Raw genomic sequence first — 19,735 nt, forward strand, 5'->3', positions numbered from 1 at the left:
CACAAAAAGATACCTTCACCAACTTGTCCACATATTTCACCAGCCCAAGACTAAATTTTGTTATCAAAGGACTATAAAAACAGTTTGAGGTGTGCTGAGTAGAGGTTGACCAGGGTGCCAGAACTGCAAGTTCCATCTGTGAAGTCTGCTGTAAAGAAATCTCTTCAAGAGGCAAAAGGAGCTATTGACCAATGGAGGACTCAGTATACAGTTTTTAGCATGAACAGTTAATGTGAATTCACTGACAACTGGCAAAAAGACACAGTTATTACTTATATTTGTTCCCTGTTGCTATTCTAACAATTATCACAAACCTAGTGTTTTTAAGCAACACACACTCATTCTCTTACTGTTGTGGAATTCAGAAGTCTGGAACAGTTTAATTGAAATCAAGGTGCCCCCCCCCCAAAGGCTAGAGGGGGGAAGTCACTTCCTGCCTTTCCTAGCTTCAAGAATTGCATTCCTTGCACCCCTAAGCTTTTGGTCCCTTCCTTCATCTTTGAAGCCAGCAGCACAGCATCTCGTTTTAGTCATCACAATACTTTCTATGTCAAATCTCTCTGCCTCCCTTTTATAAGGACAATTATACATACAGTCCCCAACCACATAGTCCAGGAAAATCTCTTATCTCAATAGTCTTAATTTAACACCCCTGCCAAGTTCCTTCTGCCATATAAGGTAATATTCTAGAATCTCTAGAATGATTCTAGGAACCAGGATGTGGGTATCTTTAAAGGATGTTATTCAGCTCACCACAACTTACTGAAACTTTCAACATGAAAATTCTGTGGATGAATACTAACTGACTTGCAGTGGTAATCACTGATATACATATGAAATCTTTCATTATTTTTGTGTCCTTCAAGGAGCACAACTGTATTTCCAGCTGTTTCAGAGGACATGCTTATCTCCACAACCCCAGTATTGCTGCTATCAAAAACAATGGTTACTTTGGTTTCTTTCAGAAAGCAAGGGATTGTTCAAAGATTGAAAGGGAGACAGCAAAAGGACTGGACAAACTTGGGATATTTGAACATCAAAAAGATTAAGGAGGAGTGACACACACTAGCAGAGATTCATGAAACAACCTGTTCTCGATGCATTTTCATCCTTTAGAAGTGTACTTCTTCTTGGTGTTGATGTGCAGACTTGGTCAATGGGACCTCTCTGGTGGCGCAAGGGGTTAAGTCTCAACACTATGAAGCTGTCTGCAGCCTCTGAAGCAGGAGCTGGATCCCTAGTCGGAGATGACCCACATGGCACAGCAGATCTCTCCTGTCTTGCCCGCTGCTCCCTTCAGAAGTGTATTTCAGTAGCTCCACCTGTTCTGCTCCCTACTCTGTCTCTAGTGAATTCTCTCACCCCCTGCTCCTCTGGCCTACACCCCAGCTCTTGTATGCATAAATAAAATATTAAAAAAAAAATCAACGCCAAAGGTAGGTCTGAGAAACATCTACTTAGACAAATCAATTCTGTTGCTTTTCTTGTTGTAGTGTTCTTTTCAAAAGGCCTGCCCTCTTGAGCATGAACTTTGAGAAATTTGAGGGCCACACAACTCTTAATTCTGGAACAGCATCTGAGTTGTCTGATGTGAGCCCTTCATGCCCTGCTACCCATATAACTCACGTGGAACTGAAGGTCACCAAACTCTGTGGTTCCATGAGGTGATCTCTCTGCTGCCACCTTAACCAGCTCCCCACCCTCTACATCCAGGGCACATTTAGGTCTCCTATCGCTGGTGTTTTCACTTAACTGCTAATCCTTTTCCTCACTAGGGTTAGTCACTGGCATATGAACAGGGTAATTACTGGTGCTGGTCAGGTCCTTTTTAACTCTATATGAGAAGGCTAGAAACTGAAATCTCAAACTGGTAATTCCACCCTCCAGCTTTGTGATTATGTTGTAAGTACAATGTATGTTGTTACCAAGGTTTTGACACTCGATTCCAAAAAGGCCATTATCTTGGCCTATTGTTTCTTTTATTTAATTAAAAACCAAAAGAATGATTCAGTAGGTCAGTAAATCAAATTGACATATTTATAACAAAAATGCAATGCTTCTCCAGTGTCCCCCGACTCCTCACAACACACTCAGGTCACAATAAACTCCAGAAGGGACTGCAACCCTGCTCTCAACAACTATAGATAAAATTGCCTTTTTGATTTTGACAAAAGGAATAAAGGTTGGTTACAGTCCTGACAGGGATATGGTTTTGTATCCTCAGAGAGACTATCCGTTCCTAGGAAAGAAAATGGCTGACTCTATGTGCTTTCTGAAGAGCAAATGTGCACATAAGCAAACTATCAAGCTAACCACCATCTCTCTGGGAGGCCACTACAGAGAAAACCCAGTTTTTCTGGGCAACTAATGGAAAAACACTTCATGTTTGGCTATGTACACATGTACACATCCAGGTCTGGAATGCAGGGGACTGGGGAGGCACAAAGGAAGAAGTGGAAAGGATGGAGGAAATACATGTGATCAGAAGAAAGAATCTCCAGCTATGACTAGCATGGCAGATGTGTATATATGTAACTACATGAAAGTTCCGTGCACGTGTGGGATTTACATCTGTAGGTGAGTATATGCGAAGCAATGGTACAGCATTCTCTCAGCATATTCAACAAAGGCACTGGTTCTCAAATTTGGCAGCACAGTGAGATCATCTGGGAAGCTTTAAAAAATACTGATTCTTGGGCCCCACCCTAGAGATTCTGAATTAATTGGGATAAAGAACTGTGGTAAGCAGAATAATACATCCTACCCCAGATGTCTACACCCCAGTCCCTGACACCCTGGAATATGTTAGGTTACACGGCCATGGGGTATTAAGGTTATAGATGGAGTTAAGGTTGCTAATCAGCAGACCTCAAATAGGGAAATTAGTCTGGGTTAGCCCAGTCCTTAGAAGTAGAAGAGGGAGACAGAGGTTAGAGGTCATAGTGATGCAATGTGAGAAGGACTCAATTATCTGTTGTTGGATTTCAACATAGAGGAGGGGACACAAATCAAGAAAGCTCTAAATACAGGCAGTTTCCAGAAGCTAGCAAAAGGCAGTGAATTCTCCCCTACCGTATCCAGAAGGGAATACAGCTCTTATATTCTAGTGTTAGCGCAATGAGACCCAGATCAGACTTCTGACCTGTAGGACCGTAGGCTAATGTGTTTATGTTGTTTCAGGCCACTAAGTTTGTGGTAATTTGTTATACTAACAATGGAAAACCAACACAGGTATGGCCGGGGCTTTAGGTGTTTCAAAAGTTCCCTAGGTGTTTCCAATGCATAACAAAGTATAATCACTGAACTCAAGGAAAGACAAAATAGGGACCAGGAAAAAGACTAATCAAAATCAACAAGCAGCTACAAACCAGAGACACAGTCCAAGGGGCCGGGGGGGAGAGGAGAAAGTAGGATCAAAACAAGGGGGTGGGAATTGTATGGGAACTATAACCAAGATGAAAATACATACAATGTGCAAAAATTAAAAATGATGTAAAAAATATATAAAATAAAATTATTTCAAAAAAAAAAAAAAAAAGATTAGAACAAGCTGCCATGATTGCTCATGCAGGTAAAATGTCTGGGGATTTCATCCAGGAAGTCAGCAAGTCTCTCCACCAAAGTATGTGCCATTAATTCTTTTTTTTTTTTTTAATTTTTTTTTTTTAAAGATTTATCCATTTATTTATACAAGCACTGGGTACAGTCAGAAGCGCGGGAGGGTGAGAGAATTCACCAGAGCCAGAGCAGGGAGCAGAGCAGGCAGAAGGACCGAAGTACACTGCTGAGGGGAGCAGCGGGCGGTAGGAGAGGTCTGCGCGCCATGTGGGACCCTCCTCCGGTGGCCGGGGAGCAGCCGGGGATCAAACCGGCGCTGCAGAGGCTGCAGGCAGCTTCACAACCCAGCGCTCAACCACTGCGCCACCAGGGAGGCCCTGTGCCATTAATTCTTAACCATCTACCCAGAGATCACATGCGAACTCAACCAAGCACATCACATGATGGGTAGGTGTTAGGCCTGCACTTCTACAGTGGCTAGAGGTCTTTTTTAGTCCAACTAACTGAATAGGCTGTTTTCTCGGGATAAAGAAAAATTACAGATCTGATAGATTTTCCACCAAGCTTATTTCTTACCAATATTGTTATTCAAGGAAGGAATTGACCAATAAGCAAATTATATGTGAATACAGAAATGAGTGCATTCACCTAGCACTATTAGGGAAAGGACTAAATTACCCTCCCCTTTGTGCTCAAACTATTGAAAAACCACTATTAGGATGATAAAGATGGAAGGTTTTCCCATTTGCTTAAGTAATCCATACTAGAGGAATGATAAATGGAATTTATTTATCTGAGCAACATCAACTCATTTTTTGTAGAGATCAAGGAGACAGGTGCGCCCCTCCCTCCAGATCAAGCACGGGCCCACTCCCACATGATGCTTTTTCTTGAAAGCCATTCTCTTATGGTATTATAACTAAATGCTAAAGCTGTAGAAGCATCTCCTTTTTACTTTTCCCTCCCTACTTTGTCTTCCTTACAGAGGAAGCAGGCATAGCAGACAAAGCAATGCCATTAGAATCCAAAGACCTGAGTTCACATCACTTAGAATTGATGTGAAATTAGGAGGTCCCTCTGACATGCTGAGCTTCATCTCTCACAAACAGAGATAACACTGTCTCCCCAGTGCTGCATGCTGATTAAATGGAATGACATAATGGAAAGTGCTTAGCACACAGCAGGGGGCTTTAAATGAGTGCTCGCTTCACTGAAGCTCAACGATTCCTGTGCTTTCACACGTCACCTCTATGCTGAAGCTCCGCACATCTCTTCCCTTTACTCACTATGCTCTGGTACCGTATCTCCAACTGTCTGCTTGACACTCCACTTGGATTCCTCGCTGGCATCTCTAATTGGACATGTCCAAACTGGACAGATGGTCTCCACTCACAAAACTGTGACCTACCCGATTCCCCTGACTGTGTCTGCCATGGAAAAGCCCTGGCAGTCCCTCACATCCATTCTCTCTTCTCCATCCCCACTGCTGCCACTCTCATGCAGGCTCCATCTCCTCACATCACACTTCAAGCACCAGGGCCATTAGGATAAGATCCTAAGGCGTCCTGCTTGTGGTTAAACTTTCTTCAACCAGATCTGTCACATCAAACCCTGAACAAAGATCTTCAAGCATTTTTTACCCTGGAACCTGGTACTTATGATGGAAAAGGAGCCAGCTCCACTGGGTGTGGAGGCAACGTGGAGTCCCCACAATCTTGCTGTGCTTCACATCACTGTACACATCACTGTACACCGTGCTCAGAAGCTTCACATTACCACGCAAAGGAACACTCTTGGGATAAGTGGATCACAGAACAAAGTACTTTTAAAACTAGCTACAGGGAACTGGAATTTATAATCAAACTTCTTTACCTGGCACAGTCATGCATGTCTTAACGGGGATACCTTCTGAGAAATGTGCCAGATGATCTCATTGCTGTGCAAATGTGATAATTACACACACCAAGATGGTAGAGCCTCTTACACACCTAGACTACACAAAGGACCACCACAGTGCACGCAGCCTGTCACTGATGGAAATACCGTATGGGTGCGTGGCTGTGTTTAATGACTACAGTCTAACTCTGCTACACTCTTCCCTCAACTGCATTAAACTATAATAATCGATTGATGTTGAACCACTTTACATGTCTTGTAATATTAAAATCACGGTTTTAGTGTTTATCCTGAGTGGCAAATCTGGTCAACCTCAGATATGTTCTTACCATTTTGTTCATCCAGTTCATTTCCAATTTCCTGCCCCATTTGTTTTTGGCGACTTATGATAGATGAAAGGGCATCGAGGCCTGCATCCTGTTCTGAAAAAAAAAGTAAAACAATTAACTAAAAGTCAAAGGAAAATAATTTATAGTGTCCAGGCATGTAACTCAATTCAATATATGATAACGACAACATTTTAAATCAATTAGGAAAAAAAGAAAGAATAGCTAACATTATTGGAAAATAAGAAAAAGTTAAATATTAATACCTTAAACTAAACTTCAGATGAATTAAAATTTTTAAATATTAAAAATAAAATAATGCAAGATTTGACTGAACATTTAAACTTTGATAATATATAGTGTATGCAAATCAATTAAAATACTTAATATTCCAAATTTTAAATGGACAAAGAATGTAGACAAGAACTTCACAAAAGAATTAAGAATGAAAAAATAAAACCTTTGACATCACTACTATGTTTTTTGCAACACAAATAAGAAATGATTTTTTGGCACAGCAGACCTCTCCTGTCTAGCCCGCTGCTCCCCTTAACAGTGTATTTCAGTCAAGTCTCCTGTTCTGCTCCCCACTCTGTCTCTGGTGAATCCTCTCACCCACACACATCTGGCCGACAACCTAGTTCTTCCAAGAAAAAAAAAAAAAAATCAGATTGTAAGCATTAAAAAGAATGCTAATTACCAGGGTTAACCAAAGTGTAAAGAACTAGAAGCTCCTAAGCACTATGTAATGGGAGGACTGCGCAAATTGTGCCTGTCCTTTTAATCTATCAATTCTACCTCTAGGAATGCATGTAAGAAAATGTTCAGACAGTAGCAATGATGTATATACAAGGCCAACTTGAAACACTGTTTCCCTACTGGTTATCAAAGTATTGCTTCTCATATCCAAATTTCCCCTCTTTTGACTGCTCTATGAAAAGGGATTTGAATCCTTTAAGTACATTTTCCTTTGTGAGCTCTGTTAGTAGAGGAGACTGCGGGAGACATTACAGAAGGAAAGGGATTTTGCTTCCTGCTTCCTGCCTGTTCTCTCGACAGGCTCCTGCAGGGCTTGTATCATCAATGTCCACTTCCTTCAGTGTATAGCATAGCACAACCAGAATCCAGCAACTTCTCCCCACACCTTCTTCATGGGTGGTTTTATAACAGAATGTCTCCAGTTAATACTTCCCCATGAACAGTATTCCCTGGTACTCCAGAGGGCAGATTTTCAGAAAGTTCCACCAGCTCAGCACCACTGTGACTTCTCTGAAATCCAATGAACCCCTTTAGACAAGATCTGCTCAGGATGCTTCCTTGGCCATTCTATCTCTGCCTTACAGTAAGTGATCAAATCACACCCATTATTTTGTTCTCTTTACTGTTTGCTAGGTAATCCTGCTAATCCTCCTAATAGTTAATAATTCTGTATACTAAACTTTTCCCTTTTTAAATTTTTTTCTCCTCCTGACTGGACCGAGATATATTTAGAGTAGTGAAAATTTTGAAATTTCGTAAATACCCAAACACAGTGTTTTGTTTAAAAATATAAAATACACCCACATAGTAATACTGCAGCCATGAAAAATGATATTGTACATGTATATTTTGCTACTGAAAGTTCATAATATAGTAAGTTAAAAAGCAGGATACAAAAGAATATAGTGAAATAGTATTTTTGTTTTTAAAATGAAGATATATTACATTTGTAGATTTTAAAAATTTAAAGAGAAAACTCAAATTGAGATATTTTTTTCTTTAAAAAAAATTTTTTTTAACTACACAGTCTCAGTGATCTTTGTAAGAATTTTTTCCTTAGCTTTGAGGTGCATTGGGAAGAACACCATGAACCTGAATCTTTCTACCCAAACACAACATACCAGATGAAGGTATAATGCCAGTTGCAGCTTCATTTGTTGATGGTGTTTTTGTAAAAGACTTTTCCACATAAAGGCACATCCTCAGAATCACAAAGGTCTCCTTACCCCAGATCACATTAAGATTTACTTATATATTTTTCTTAGTCTTTTAATGGAATTAAGCCATTACACCTAATTCTTTAATTCATCTGGAATTTATTTAAACTAATGGTATGAGGTAAGGACCCCTTAGTGACATTTTTTGACACTATGTACTTTGAAAACTATACAAACAACCTATTGTCTCTAGGGATCATTCCAAAGGACCATTTTATAGTGAAATCACTTATAATGAGGTACTTTTGGTTTTTAGTAACAACCTTTTGGATGGTCTCCAACGCAAATCTATCATCAACCTAGTGCTGCTCTAGGGTGACCGACGTTATTGTAAAATTCCAAATGCATCCCAAGAATAATCTATGTACAGGACTGAGGGTCAGGTGTCAAAGTGAATTAAAAGGTAAAACAATTTCAAAAGAGAAAAGGAGGTTCCTCTAAAGTTTTCAATTAGGAAAAGAGCCACTAAGGTCTATGTTGCTTTATCTAGTAAAGACTTAGATTAATACTTCCAATATACTCTTTTCTTTCAACCTTGACTCATTGTCTCACTTAACTCCCTACAGGTTATTTCTCTGAAGAAAAACAAAAAGAGCTAAAAACTGCTTCACTCAAATCTTTCTTAGTAGAACTTAGCACCTCCTTGCTGTCATAAATTTTTGCTCCATAATCCAAACACACAGAAAAGTCCAGATAACCAAATGCAGCACACATAATAAAAATATAATGATGATCTGAGCTTCTCAAAGTCCTAAAGCATCATCTGAGCTTCTCAAAGTCCTAAAGTTGTATGGCCAACTTTGGAGACAATGAGAAAAGCAAAATGCTGCTACTCGCAGAAATATAAACAATCAAGAACCAAGCAGTCAGGCAAAATCATGCATAACTACTACATATCATCACAGATCATTTGCAACGTACTGTACTCTATTAATCATTCTTCAATTTTATAATGGTTTCAGGATGATCATTGTGCTATGCAGAATGCCCCTCCTAAAAAACGTCCTTAGATAAATTTCTGGAACTTGTGAATTTGTGATCTCACATGGCAAAAGGTATTTTGCAGATGTGATTAAGGTTAAAAAATTTGAGATAGGAAAAAAAAATGAAATAGATACGATCCCACATGTCTGGACGATGCCCTCTGTAATCATATGAGTCCTTAAAAACAGAGAACCTTTCTCAGTTACAGTCAGACAGAAATATGAAGCAGGGTGAGACATGAAACTAGCCTTGAAAATTTTGAAGACGGGGACCAAGGGATGTGGATAGCTTGTAGAAGCTGGAAAGGGCAGGGGAATGAATTCTCCCCTAGAGACTCCAGAAAGGAAACAAGCCCTCCCTTGATCTTAGCCCAGTGAGACCCATGTGAAACTTGTGATCTACAGTCAGACAATAAATTCAAACTTTAAGTCACTACACTTGTGGTTAAGTGATTACAGTAGCAAGAGAAAATGAACACTCTTATTTTTAAAATTCCTTGTGAATAGTAAGATGTTGAGATACTTCCTATCTTTAACATTCAGAAAAATTATCTTCTAACTAGATATCATATAATTGTGGGAGGGCTAGTTGGTGGTGGCAGAACAAAGGTCAGCAGTTGTGCGGGGTAGGGAGAGGGGCAGGAGTAAGAGTTAGAAGGAAGGGCCTCCCCGGTGGCGCAGCGGTTGAGCACTGGGTTGCGAAGCTGCCCACAGCCTCTGCTGCACCGGTTCGATCCCCGGTCTCCGGAGGAGGGTCCCACATGGCCCGCAGACCTCTCCTGCTGCCCCTCCCCGGCCTCCGGAGGAGGGTCCCACATGGCCCGCAGACCTCTCCTGCCGCCCGCTGCTCCCCTCAGCAGTGTAGTTCGGTCCTTCTGCTTGCTCTGCTCCCCGTTCTGGCTCTGGTAAGTTCTCTCACCCTCCCGCGCTTCTGACTATACCCAGTGCTTGTATAAATAAAAATAAATAAATCTTTAAAAAAAAAAAAAGTTAGGAGACATGAAGAAAACTGGGAGTACTGATTATATTCATTATTTTGATTGTAGTAAGGTTTTACAGGTATATATGTCAAAACCTACTGAGTCATACTTCAAGTATGTGTTATTTGTGATAATATCAACTATGCCTCAATAAACTTTTCTAAAAAGGAGAATTAGAAAGAATAACATCTTAATTTTTTTTTTTAAGATTTATTTATTTTCTTTATACAAGCACTGGGTACAGTCAGAGGCGCGGGAGGGAGAGAATTCACCAGAGCCAGAGCGGAGAGTGTAACAGGCAGAATGACGAAGTACACAGCTGAGGGGAGCAGTGGGTGGCAGAAGAGGTCTGCGCACATGCAGGACCCTCGCCTGGTGGCCGGGGATCGAACCGGTGCTGCAGAGGCTGCAGGCAGCTTTGCAACTCAGCACTCAACCGCTGTGCCACTGGGGAGGCCCAAGATATCTTAATTTTGATATGAAAAAATTCCATGACAGGGCCTCCCTGGTGGCGCAGCGGTTGAGCGCTGGGTTGCGAAGCTGCCCGCAGCCTCTGCAGCGCCAGTTCGATCCCCGGCTGCTCCCTGGCCACTGGAGGAGGGTCCCACATGGCACGCAGACCTCTCCTGCGGCCTCTCAGCAGTGTACTTCTGTCCTTCTGCCTGCTCTGTTCCCTGCTCTGACTCTGGTGAATTCTCTCACCCTCCCATGCTTCTGACTGTACCCAGTGTTTGTATAAATAAATAAATAAATCTAAAAAAAAAAAAAAAAAAAAACTTCCATGACACAGATTAAGTGAAAAAATAAAAAGCCATGGAATTACAAATAGATCCATTAACTATATGTATGTACATGAGTTAGAAAAAAGCCTGTGGAATTTTTTTTGCATAGAAGAACTGGGATATAGGCCAGAGATGGTGTGTGTGTGAGAGGATTCACCAGAGACAGAGTGGAGAGCAGAACAGGCAGAGCTATTGAAATACACTGTGAGGGGAGCTGCAGCAGAGACAGGAGAGGTCTGCTGTGCTATGTGGGTCACCTCCCTGGCTGGGGATCAAACTCAGGCCGTTGTGGTGATAGCACTGAGACTTAACCCCTAGGCCAACAGGGAGGCCCAACCTGCAGAATTATGTATTAACCTTTCACTGTTTGAGATTGGAGAAGCAATGTAAAGACCTTTTCATTTTACATATCCCTATATTGTTTGTACTTGGCATAACAATCACGTATTGTTTCTGAAATTTAAAAAATAGAAGTTAAAAAAATAACTGGTAGGTTTAAGATAAACTTAAAGGCAATAGCCAAAAATCTATTTATTTTATGTAAGAAAAAGGTGGAATTTTGCATTTAGAGAAAAGTAACCCCTGCCTCATATTTAGCTGGGTTTATTAGATGCAGACCTGTGTGTGCTCTTTCCCTAGAACAGAACCACAGCTTCCAGAAGCTACCCTCATGGGTGATAGCATTTGTCTACAAGTCAGGCATCCCAAGGTACAAAATTGTCAAGCGTTTTTAAAGACCAACAGTTTCTCCCTCCAAATTTCATTGGGTATAAGGAACATTCAAGGACACAGTGAGACTCTTGACAAGGTTTCTGAGACACACGCCTCGGGTATTCAGTACCTTGGATAATTCTCTGCTGCTGTTGTCGAATTTCATCAAAACCCAAGCCTCTGGTCTCTTCTGGCTCCTCGAAGAGCCAAGGGTTGGGTACTGCTCGCTTAGCTCCTCCAGTCATCAGGCTGGACCTAAAAACAAGATTGAATGTGTTACATAACTCAAAAAATATAGCTCTGCTGCAAATTACTCCCACGAGTCCAGAGGTGGCCAGCCTTGCATGCTTTGAATGCATTCAATCTGACCACAATTTACTGCATCTTTAGCTCATGCCAGCAACGGAGTTCAGTGCTGGAAGAGATATGAGAATGGATCAGGCACAGGCTGCTCCCCCAGAGAGTTACAGGCTGTTTAAGGGACTGTGGCAGCACATCACACTCTTACTAATCCTCCAAGATACATTTACGTCAAGAATCACAAATGACGGTCTTAAATTTCATAAACACAAGGCCAAATGAAAGCAGCCTTTTTATTAGGATAAAGTCTGTCTCACAGACTATGTGACACCAAAGCACAAATATTATTTCCTAAGAAGATACAATGACGTGACTGCAGATTAAAGCATTTAAAAATAACCATTTCTTTTATATATATATACACATATACATATTACATTTGTATACATATAATTTCTTACTACACATACAGGGTTTAAAATTCAATTTTATAAATATAATGCAGCATCCTAACATAAAAAATTCTAAATTACCAATCTTTTTTTTTTAAGATTTATTTATTTATTCATACAAGAACTGGGATACAGGCCAGAGGTGTGGGGGGCGAGAGGACTCATCCGAGACAGAGTGGGGAACAGAACAGCAGACTGACTGAAATACACTGCTGAGGGGAGCAGCAGACAAGTCAGGAGAGGTCTGCTGTACCATGTGGGCAGCTCCCTGGCAGGGGACCGAACTCGTGCTGCAGTGGCTGCGGATAGCTTCATAGGCTGCGTCTTAACCCCTGGTGCTACCAGGAAGGTCCTAAATTACCAATCTTAATCTTTACTGCCTCTAGTAATCAACATGGGTCTTCTGTATCAGATATATCATAGCCCAAGGAATAGGAAAAACACATTTTTGGTCTCGGGTCCCATATTCGTAAGTATTTTTTCATCTTGAGTGTCTCCTCTTCTGTCCCCACTTACCCATTTGTCCAAATTGCAAGGACCATGCTGTTCAAGAAACCATCTCTGACCACTTCAACCCACATATGAAATTACCCACTTCAGATGAAAGTTCACAGGATTCAAGAAAATGACGATGACAACAAAGGTGATATACTAGTAGCCATAGTACCAATAATAGTTTACATGCATTTAGGTATAGATGCTAGGTATGAGATGTGTGTGCTCCACGCCATCTACACATTTACTGGCATCTCCATTACTTGTCATTTCTCTAGGCCTTTCCACAACTCTTGTATTGTCAAGAAATAACTGCTAGCCTACTGTTTAACCTTTCTTGTGGGTAAGCCTCCTGTCCTAGAGAGAAGGCAAGAACTGAAAACTCCCTTAACTGGACTACACACTGCCACCCAACGGAGTGGAAAGATGTCCACGTTAAGTTTGAACCGTGCCCCATTACCTACCAATAAGATATAATGTTGAACTGTGTGAGAGGCATACAAGACATACAAGAAAGACTTTCCGGGTCTGAACCCAGACCAGTAGCAGCCCTAAGCACTGGAAGTTATTTTGGTCTTGCCTCTCACACAGTTCAACTCTGAGGCAGTAATATCTGCCTCAGAGGGCTGCTGGAGATTAAATAACTTGTTTATTCAAAAACATTTACTTAGTCCTTACATGTGATAGGCTTGTATGATCAGTGGGGATGAGGAAACAACAGACTACAGAAAAAACAGACCCAAATTTCTGCCCTTATAAAGCATAAAATCTTTTGTTATGGGTAGTCAGGGTGGTCCAGCGACAAGGGGTGGGGGCAAGAGAACAATGCATAACGTGTATCGTGCTTAATGCAGTGTTTGAAAGATACTCATTCTATTATGTTTCTGTTATCATTTTAAATTATCATGCCATACACATAGGAACACTGAGTATTTTTTTAATAAATGAATATAGTCATTTTATTTCTATTAATTTCATTTTTAGTTTAGCACTACTAAACCTATAGAAACAAGAAACAAAACTGAAAGACAGATTTTGATTCCTTACACTAAGATTTCCAGCATGGGGCTGATCTCTCTATTTAGCAGTACTAACACACTAAACAAAAGAACAACTTACTTCTGCACACTATCAAAAAGGCAGATGTGTTTCTTTAAAGCCTTACTTTATTTGGTTGGCCCCAAGTATCTAAAATGTCAAGATTTTGGATTTATTCCCTAGAAAAAAATCACTCCATTTCACCTAGCTTTGAAGATGGGGGTGGGAGGGAGGAAGTAAGGAAGGAAATTTGCAATCACACCCTCTAACTCATAACATCTTGCAAGTGTGAGCTCTTGATCAAAATAGGAGCTGGGGGGTGTCGGGTATGGTCCACAGCAAAAGCAATTGCTCGAAAGCAGCACACAGGGTCAGAGGCACATAACACAAGCTTGACAGTGCATCTGTCACCGCCTCTGAGCAGTCATTCAAGTCAGCATATTGCACCTGAGTTGACAGTAAATATTGTTTCTCTAAAGTTACGGCGGGAATGCCCCTGGTAGCTCTTGCCACCCCGGGAGCATATATTTTCTAATTATTAAAGGGGAAAAAATGAAAGAAAATTGCTCTAGCAATCTCTAAAAACAGCAGATTAGAAGTACAGCCTTTAATTAATTTTAATTAGAATTAAATACCTACAGATGTATTTAAACACCTATTAGAGAATAAAAGTACCACACGGACAGAATCTCGTATTAATATAAAATGCACATCCACCACCAGACATACAAGAAAGACTTTCCGGGTCTGAACCCAGACCAGTAGCAGCCCTAAGCACTGGAAGTTATTTTGGTCTTGCCTCTCACACAGTTCAACATAAAAGCAATTGCAAACTACAGTACAGTTTGCCAAAGGAAAAAACTATTCCTTCTGGGTTATCAGATTCCATAATTTTGGTTCAATTCTTCAAGGCTAAGCGATCTCTCTCTCTCTCTCTCTCTCTCTCTCCCTCCCTCCCTCCCTCCCTCCCTCTCTCCACTCCCCCCACCTCCCACCCTTTTGGGGGTCTATATTTTGCCAAAGCCTCAAACCCACTGGGAAATCCAACAATGCACATGCCGTGGCTGCTAAGAGCAGGTCAGACAGCTGGCATCACTTGTGTGCACAAGACTTGATTTCTTCTCATTGGGTTTTAAGTTTGACTTAATATCTGGAGTGATGGCTCATCTTACTCCATACTCTCCTAAGTCAAAAAAGGAAAATATGAAAGAATTTAAGACATAATTCTTGCTTTCAAGGAGTTTACAATCCAACTGAAAAGAGAAACTAACCACACCTGATAGAATTACTGACTAAAATGAGCTTTGTACCCCTGGGCAATTGCAATACCTGCTTCAGCCCTGGCTTTTCACCCATAAAACAAACTAAATAGGGCAGTGGTTTTCAACCTTTATTCTAGCCCAACATTGAGGAATATGACACCCTCAATAGTGGGGTGGAGAAGCAAAGGTAGGGAGATTCATCTTGGTGGGAAGAGGCAGGTATTTTTTCTAATCATGTAAAAGGTGGCTATCATTAGAAATCACTTAATTAGATGATCTATAAAATTCTTATAGCTGTAATTAAAAAATCATCTCATTAAGTACTAAATTGGCTAAGTAAGAACAGAGGGAAAAAACTTGCCCCACAAAACCCAGTCTCCTCTCCCCCCACCTCTGAGTTTTCCCAATTTCAGCTCAAGACTACCACTCAACATTGGCTCAGGCTAAAAACCTTGGAATCAACTTTGACTCCTTCATACTACACAGCATCTAGCTCATTAGCAAATCCTTCAAAACACATCTAAAACCTGATCACTTCTCTAACTCAACGGCTTTTGCCCTGTGCTTCATCCTGTCTCCTGTTTCCACTCCTTCCCTCTACAATCTATTTCCCATAAAGCTACCAGAACAATCATTGGAAAAATAAACCTGCTTTCTCTACTCAAAATTTCTCTGAGTCTTCCCATCACCCTTGGCACAAAATACATCTGTACCACAGTATTCAAGCCACACCAGCCTTCTTGCTATTTCTAGATTATAGGAAGCACATTCCCACCTCAGGGCCTTTGCACCTGCAGTCTTTCCCCACCTTCAATTCTCCCCCCAACTCACCACACTCTCCCATGGCTAAGGCGCTCCTCCCCAAGATGGTCATGTGTCATAGCCTCTTACTTCATTCTACTCTGCTCCCATGTCATCCTTTTAAAAAAGTTTCCCTTACTGTTCTACATAAAATAGTACCCTTCCCTGTATCTCCTCAACCCTCTGTTCCTTACCCTGTCTTATTTTTCTTTATAGCAGATATCAATTATTATATATACATAATATACACACATATAAATATAAATTCTTGCAGCCACATACTTAGTAGCAGAGCCTGAGGTTCAATACTCCCCCCTTTCTACCATCTCAGGGAAAGTTTCATAAGGGTAAGGAGACACAGACAGGTAAGGTTTAGATATGTGAGGGAGAGCAAGAAAGGGCCTCCAGGGCAGGGAACTTGTGCCATCAACAGGCATGGGGTAAGAGTGGAGAGGGGGTGAAATGTGGGGGTTGGATCTAGTAGAATCAATCCAAGGTAGGTAGCCACAAGGAGCCTTGTAATTTCAACTTTCCAAGAGCTGCTCCCCTTCCTACAAAGCCTCCAACAATGACGCTCTTTCCCATCACAGGTAACCTCCTTGAAGAAAGAACCATGCTCACCAGCTCGACTACCTGACCGTCCCCATTCACTCTTCAACCCACTGGGATCCAACTTGTGCCTCATCCCTTCACTAAAACGCTTCTCATCCCTAGCCTCCTTCCTGCCAGAATCTCTTTTCAGCTTCCACCCTGCACCTCTCCATGACCCCCCTCTGCCACAGTTGACCTTATTCCCTTAGCCACAAACCTGTTCCTCCCTTGGCTTCCTCCACACTGCTCTCCCACTGATAGCTCCTTGTTTGTAGGCTTGAAGGTACCTCTTCCTCCATCCGCCCCTTAAATATTAGTGTTCCTCGGGAATTCTAGTTAGTTCTTCTCTCCTCACTGTACTTTCTCTGGGCAGTGTTATCTATTCCAGTGCCTTAAGGCTAGATGAATAGAAGCCAGTAGTGCTGAAGTGCTTTTTAGGTCCCAAAATAGGGTTCAATCCTCGGCACTTTCTACACACAAAATAGGACAGTCTCCTGAGTCATTGTGATGGTGGATTCTTAACTTGATGCGGGAGAGAAGCCTGGCCCTGCCCTGGCAGGGCGACATCAGAATGCATGTGTGTGGAGAATAATGGCAAAGTAAAAAAAAAAAAAAAAACCCATAGATCAAAATCCAGTTGAAGCATGTCCTCCTGCCCCTCATACCAAAATCACCATGGAAAAATCACTATGCTAAAGACATTCAAATTTCTATTTATCCATATTATTTTCCTAAAGGCTCTATAGCTATACCTACAGCTTTTCATCTAGGAACCATCTGGATATTCCCTTTCAAATTCAGTCTACCCGACATCAAACTCTGACTTTCACCCCACCCTAAGCTCACTCTTCCCCTGTGCTCTGTTTTGGTTAGCAACATCACTGCATCCCCAAGTCATCCAAGCCTTTTTTCTGCTGCCACCCCCACCCCGGTTTTTTCTCCCCATCTCCCACATCTCATCAATTACCAAGGCCTCCCTTGGAAGGTGGTTCTCAAGTCCGTGCTCATTTCCATTCCCGCTGGCACTACCTTGGCGCAGGCCCTCATAATCTCTCATGTAGAACATGGCCAAAGCCTTCTGGCTGCCCTCCTCGCTCCCAGTCTCCATCTCTCAAATCATCTCACACCCTGCTGCCCTGCCAGAACCATCTTTCTAAAATGAAGATCTCACCTCCTTATTTCCCTTCTAAAAACTTCCGACACTCCCCCAGAAGCTCCAGGTCAAGTTTAAGCTTTACAATATGGCCCCATTGATCTCTGCAAAGTCATCTCCCAACACCCCCTTCCTACCCTACTCTTTCTTCAGGCCTGCAGACTGCTCACCACTTCTCAGACAAAGGCACAAACTTTCACACTCTCATGTTTTTGTATGAGTCTGGAGGGCCCCCCACCCCCACCTCTTTGTCCATCTGGCAAAATTCTATTCATCCCCTAAGGCTCAACTCAAATGTCACTTCTGCTGTTTAGTCTTTCCCGATCCCGTTCCCACCCCCTTCCCCTGAATCCATCACTCCCTGGTGCTCCCATGGCACTTTGTTCCAAACCTCTAATGTGGCATTTATCAAGCAGGATTGTAGTTAGTTATTTACTCATCTGTCTCCCTTCTTAAATTATGAGCTCTGTGAGGAAAGAGGCCACATGACAGTCGTGTTTATATCCCTAGTACCAAAAAAACATTGCCTTAGAGTATGCTGGAGAATAAGCATTCAGTAAATGTTTATGACATAGAACTAGGAAAACCACTGAGCTTTTTAAGCAAAGAGAGAGATGAAATGTGAGGGGTATTTAACATCTTTATCTTGAGAGATTAGGGGGAAAAGGCAAGCAAAACAGAACTTAATTAACTGCTACCTGCCTTCAAGACTTTAACAGCAAAGACTGATGTTGCCCAAGCAGATGGAGAGAATATTACTTGAAAGGGAATTGTGTCCCTGAAACACCTTGTGGCTCAACCCGCTTCTGGAAAAATGACAATGAAGGAGGAGATTCAGTTTTGTTTTGTTTTTTAAGTGAATCAGTAACTTTTATCCATATTCTTTCAAGATGGAACTTATCAAATAAATGCTACATTAGTAATTAGGTTAGGTATCTGTCTTATAAAGATCATAGAAAAGTTCCATAGCCACTTCTAAAGATGTAAAATTATTCCACTTCCTCCTCCCTCCAAAGCAAATGGCGTACATTATTAAATTATGATAAAATCGGAGGGGGCCACAGATAATTCAGGTTTTTCTGCTGACAAGTGAAGTTGAAGCTTGCTAGAGTTCATAAGGAGGGTGTTCTTATCAACTGAGTACAGAATTGAAAAGGCAGTGAATTCCAAGAAGTAGCTTTCTTTAGCTTTTCTTAGCATTTCAAAAAGATGTCAAAGGAACTATATAAAATATTTGCTCTGTCTGAAAAAATATCAGCGTTTGAATACCACAAACCACAGGGAGGTTTGCATTAGTTAGGACTAGCGAAGATTTTTCTAGTGCGTCAGTAAATTGAATTGAGTGTGCAAGGCTTTGTCATTACGTTTGCCAGTAGATGTGAAAATGCAACTAAGGGATGAAAAGAGGATTCCCTTTTCAGAGCTTTTTTGGTAGTTTCTTTCCATGAAAATAAAGATACACAGAGGTTCAAATTTCAATCAGAAATAGATCCTTTGGCATAAACTTGTCAGAGACAAAGTCTGGTGGCAACATGCAGATGGGAGGACACTGAGGCAGGGCTGCGGTCAGGGAGCAGGGCCAAGGGTAGTATAACTTAGGAGATGACAAGGGGGGACCACCAAGAAAGGGGCAATGAACATAGTGACTGAAAGGAAAACTCCATAAGTGCTGGTGAACAGAATGGATAGAAGGGATAAAGTTTTCCAAACTGAGGTGACCAGGGGAACTGACAAACTTAAGGGCACTTTTTCATTTCCTTTCAGCAGTTTCTCAAACTTCAACACAGTTCCTAATATCAACCCCAAAGTCAAACTTTTCCTTCAAGATCAGGATCTACTGGGATCTATGCACTCTCGTGACCACATCGACCAGACTGCTGACTTCTCTAAGTCCAGTATTCTATCTTATTCTTTTGTTGTGTCGTGTCCGCCTATCCATCAATCCACCTCTCCTATCATCCAAATATTTACTGGTACCTTCTACGTGCCAGACGCTAATCTAGAGGCTTAGAAGTGAATAAGAGAGACAAATACCTCACCTCAGGAAGCTGATACTCTGGACAATAAATGCTAACACTGTGCCTTCTACAAAGTAAATACTCAAATTATTTTTATTGTTAAGTTAAACAAATACTCTTTATTGAGTGTTAGTCCCGGACAAAAGAATTCAAACAAGGAAAATAACTTATGTTCATATCATTCAAGGAAAATCTCCTCTTTATTTACTGCAATCAAATATTTTAAACTTAAAACAATCCCATTCCCCCACTAGTTATTGCTGACCAAATTTACCAATAAGAAATTTTAAAGTTGAATTAAAAACCTGAGAAAAACAGAGGTGCGGTGTGGAAAAAAGTCATCAAAAATAATTATTTTTACTTCCAACCTCAATCTCAGCATGATACTCCTCAGTCATAAGGACAATGTGAAA

At 41.2% G+C, this 19,735-nt stretch overlaps 1 protein-coding gene across 2 annotated transcripts in view; it reads right to left on the reverse strand.

Moving 5' to 3' along the window:
* Window positions 1-19,735, reverse strand: part of STX8 (syntaxin 8) — a 236,418-nt gene that overhangs the window by 165,107 nt on the left and 51,576 nt on the right. For both annotated transcript variants that reach the window (XM_084237544.1, XM_084237545.1), the window contains 2 exons: window positions 11,343-11,467; window positions 5,784-5,876 (listed from right to left, as the gene is read on the reverse strand). In XM_084237544.1, coding sequence (XP_084093670.1) covers window positions 5,784-5,876; window positions 11,343-11,467 — 218 coding nt within the window. The remainder of the gene's footprint in view (window positions 1-5,783; window positions 5,877-11,342; window positions 11,468-19,735) is intronic.

Source organism: Talpa europaea (genome assembly GCF_964194135.1).
Source record: "Talpa europaea genome assembly, chromosome: 7".
In the NCBI taxonomy this organism is placed as follows: Eukaryota; Metazoa; Chordata; class Mammalia; order Eulipotyphla; family Talpidae; genus Talpa; species Talpa europaea.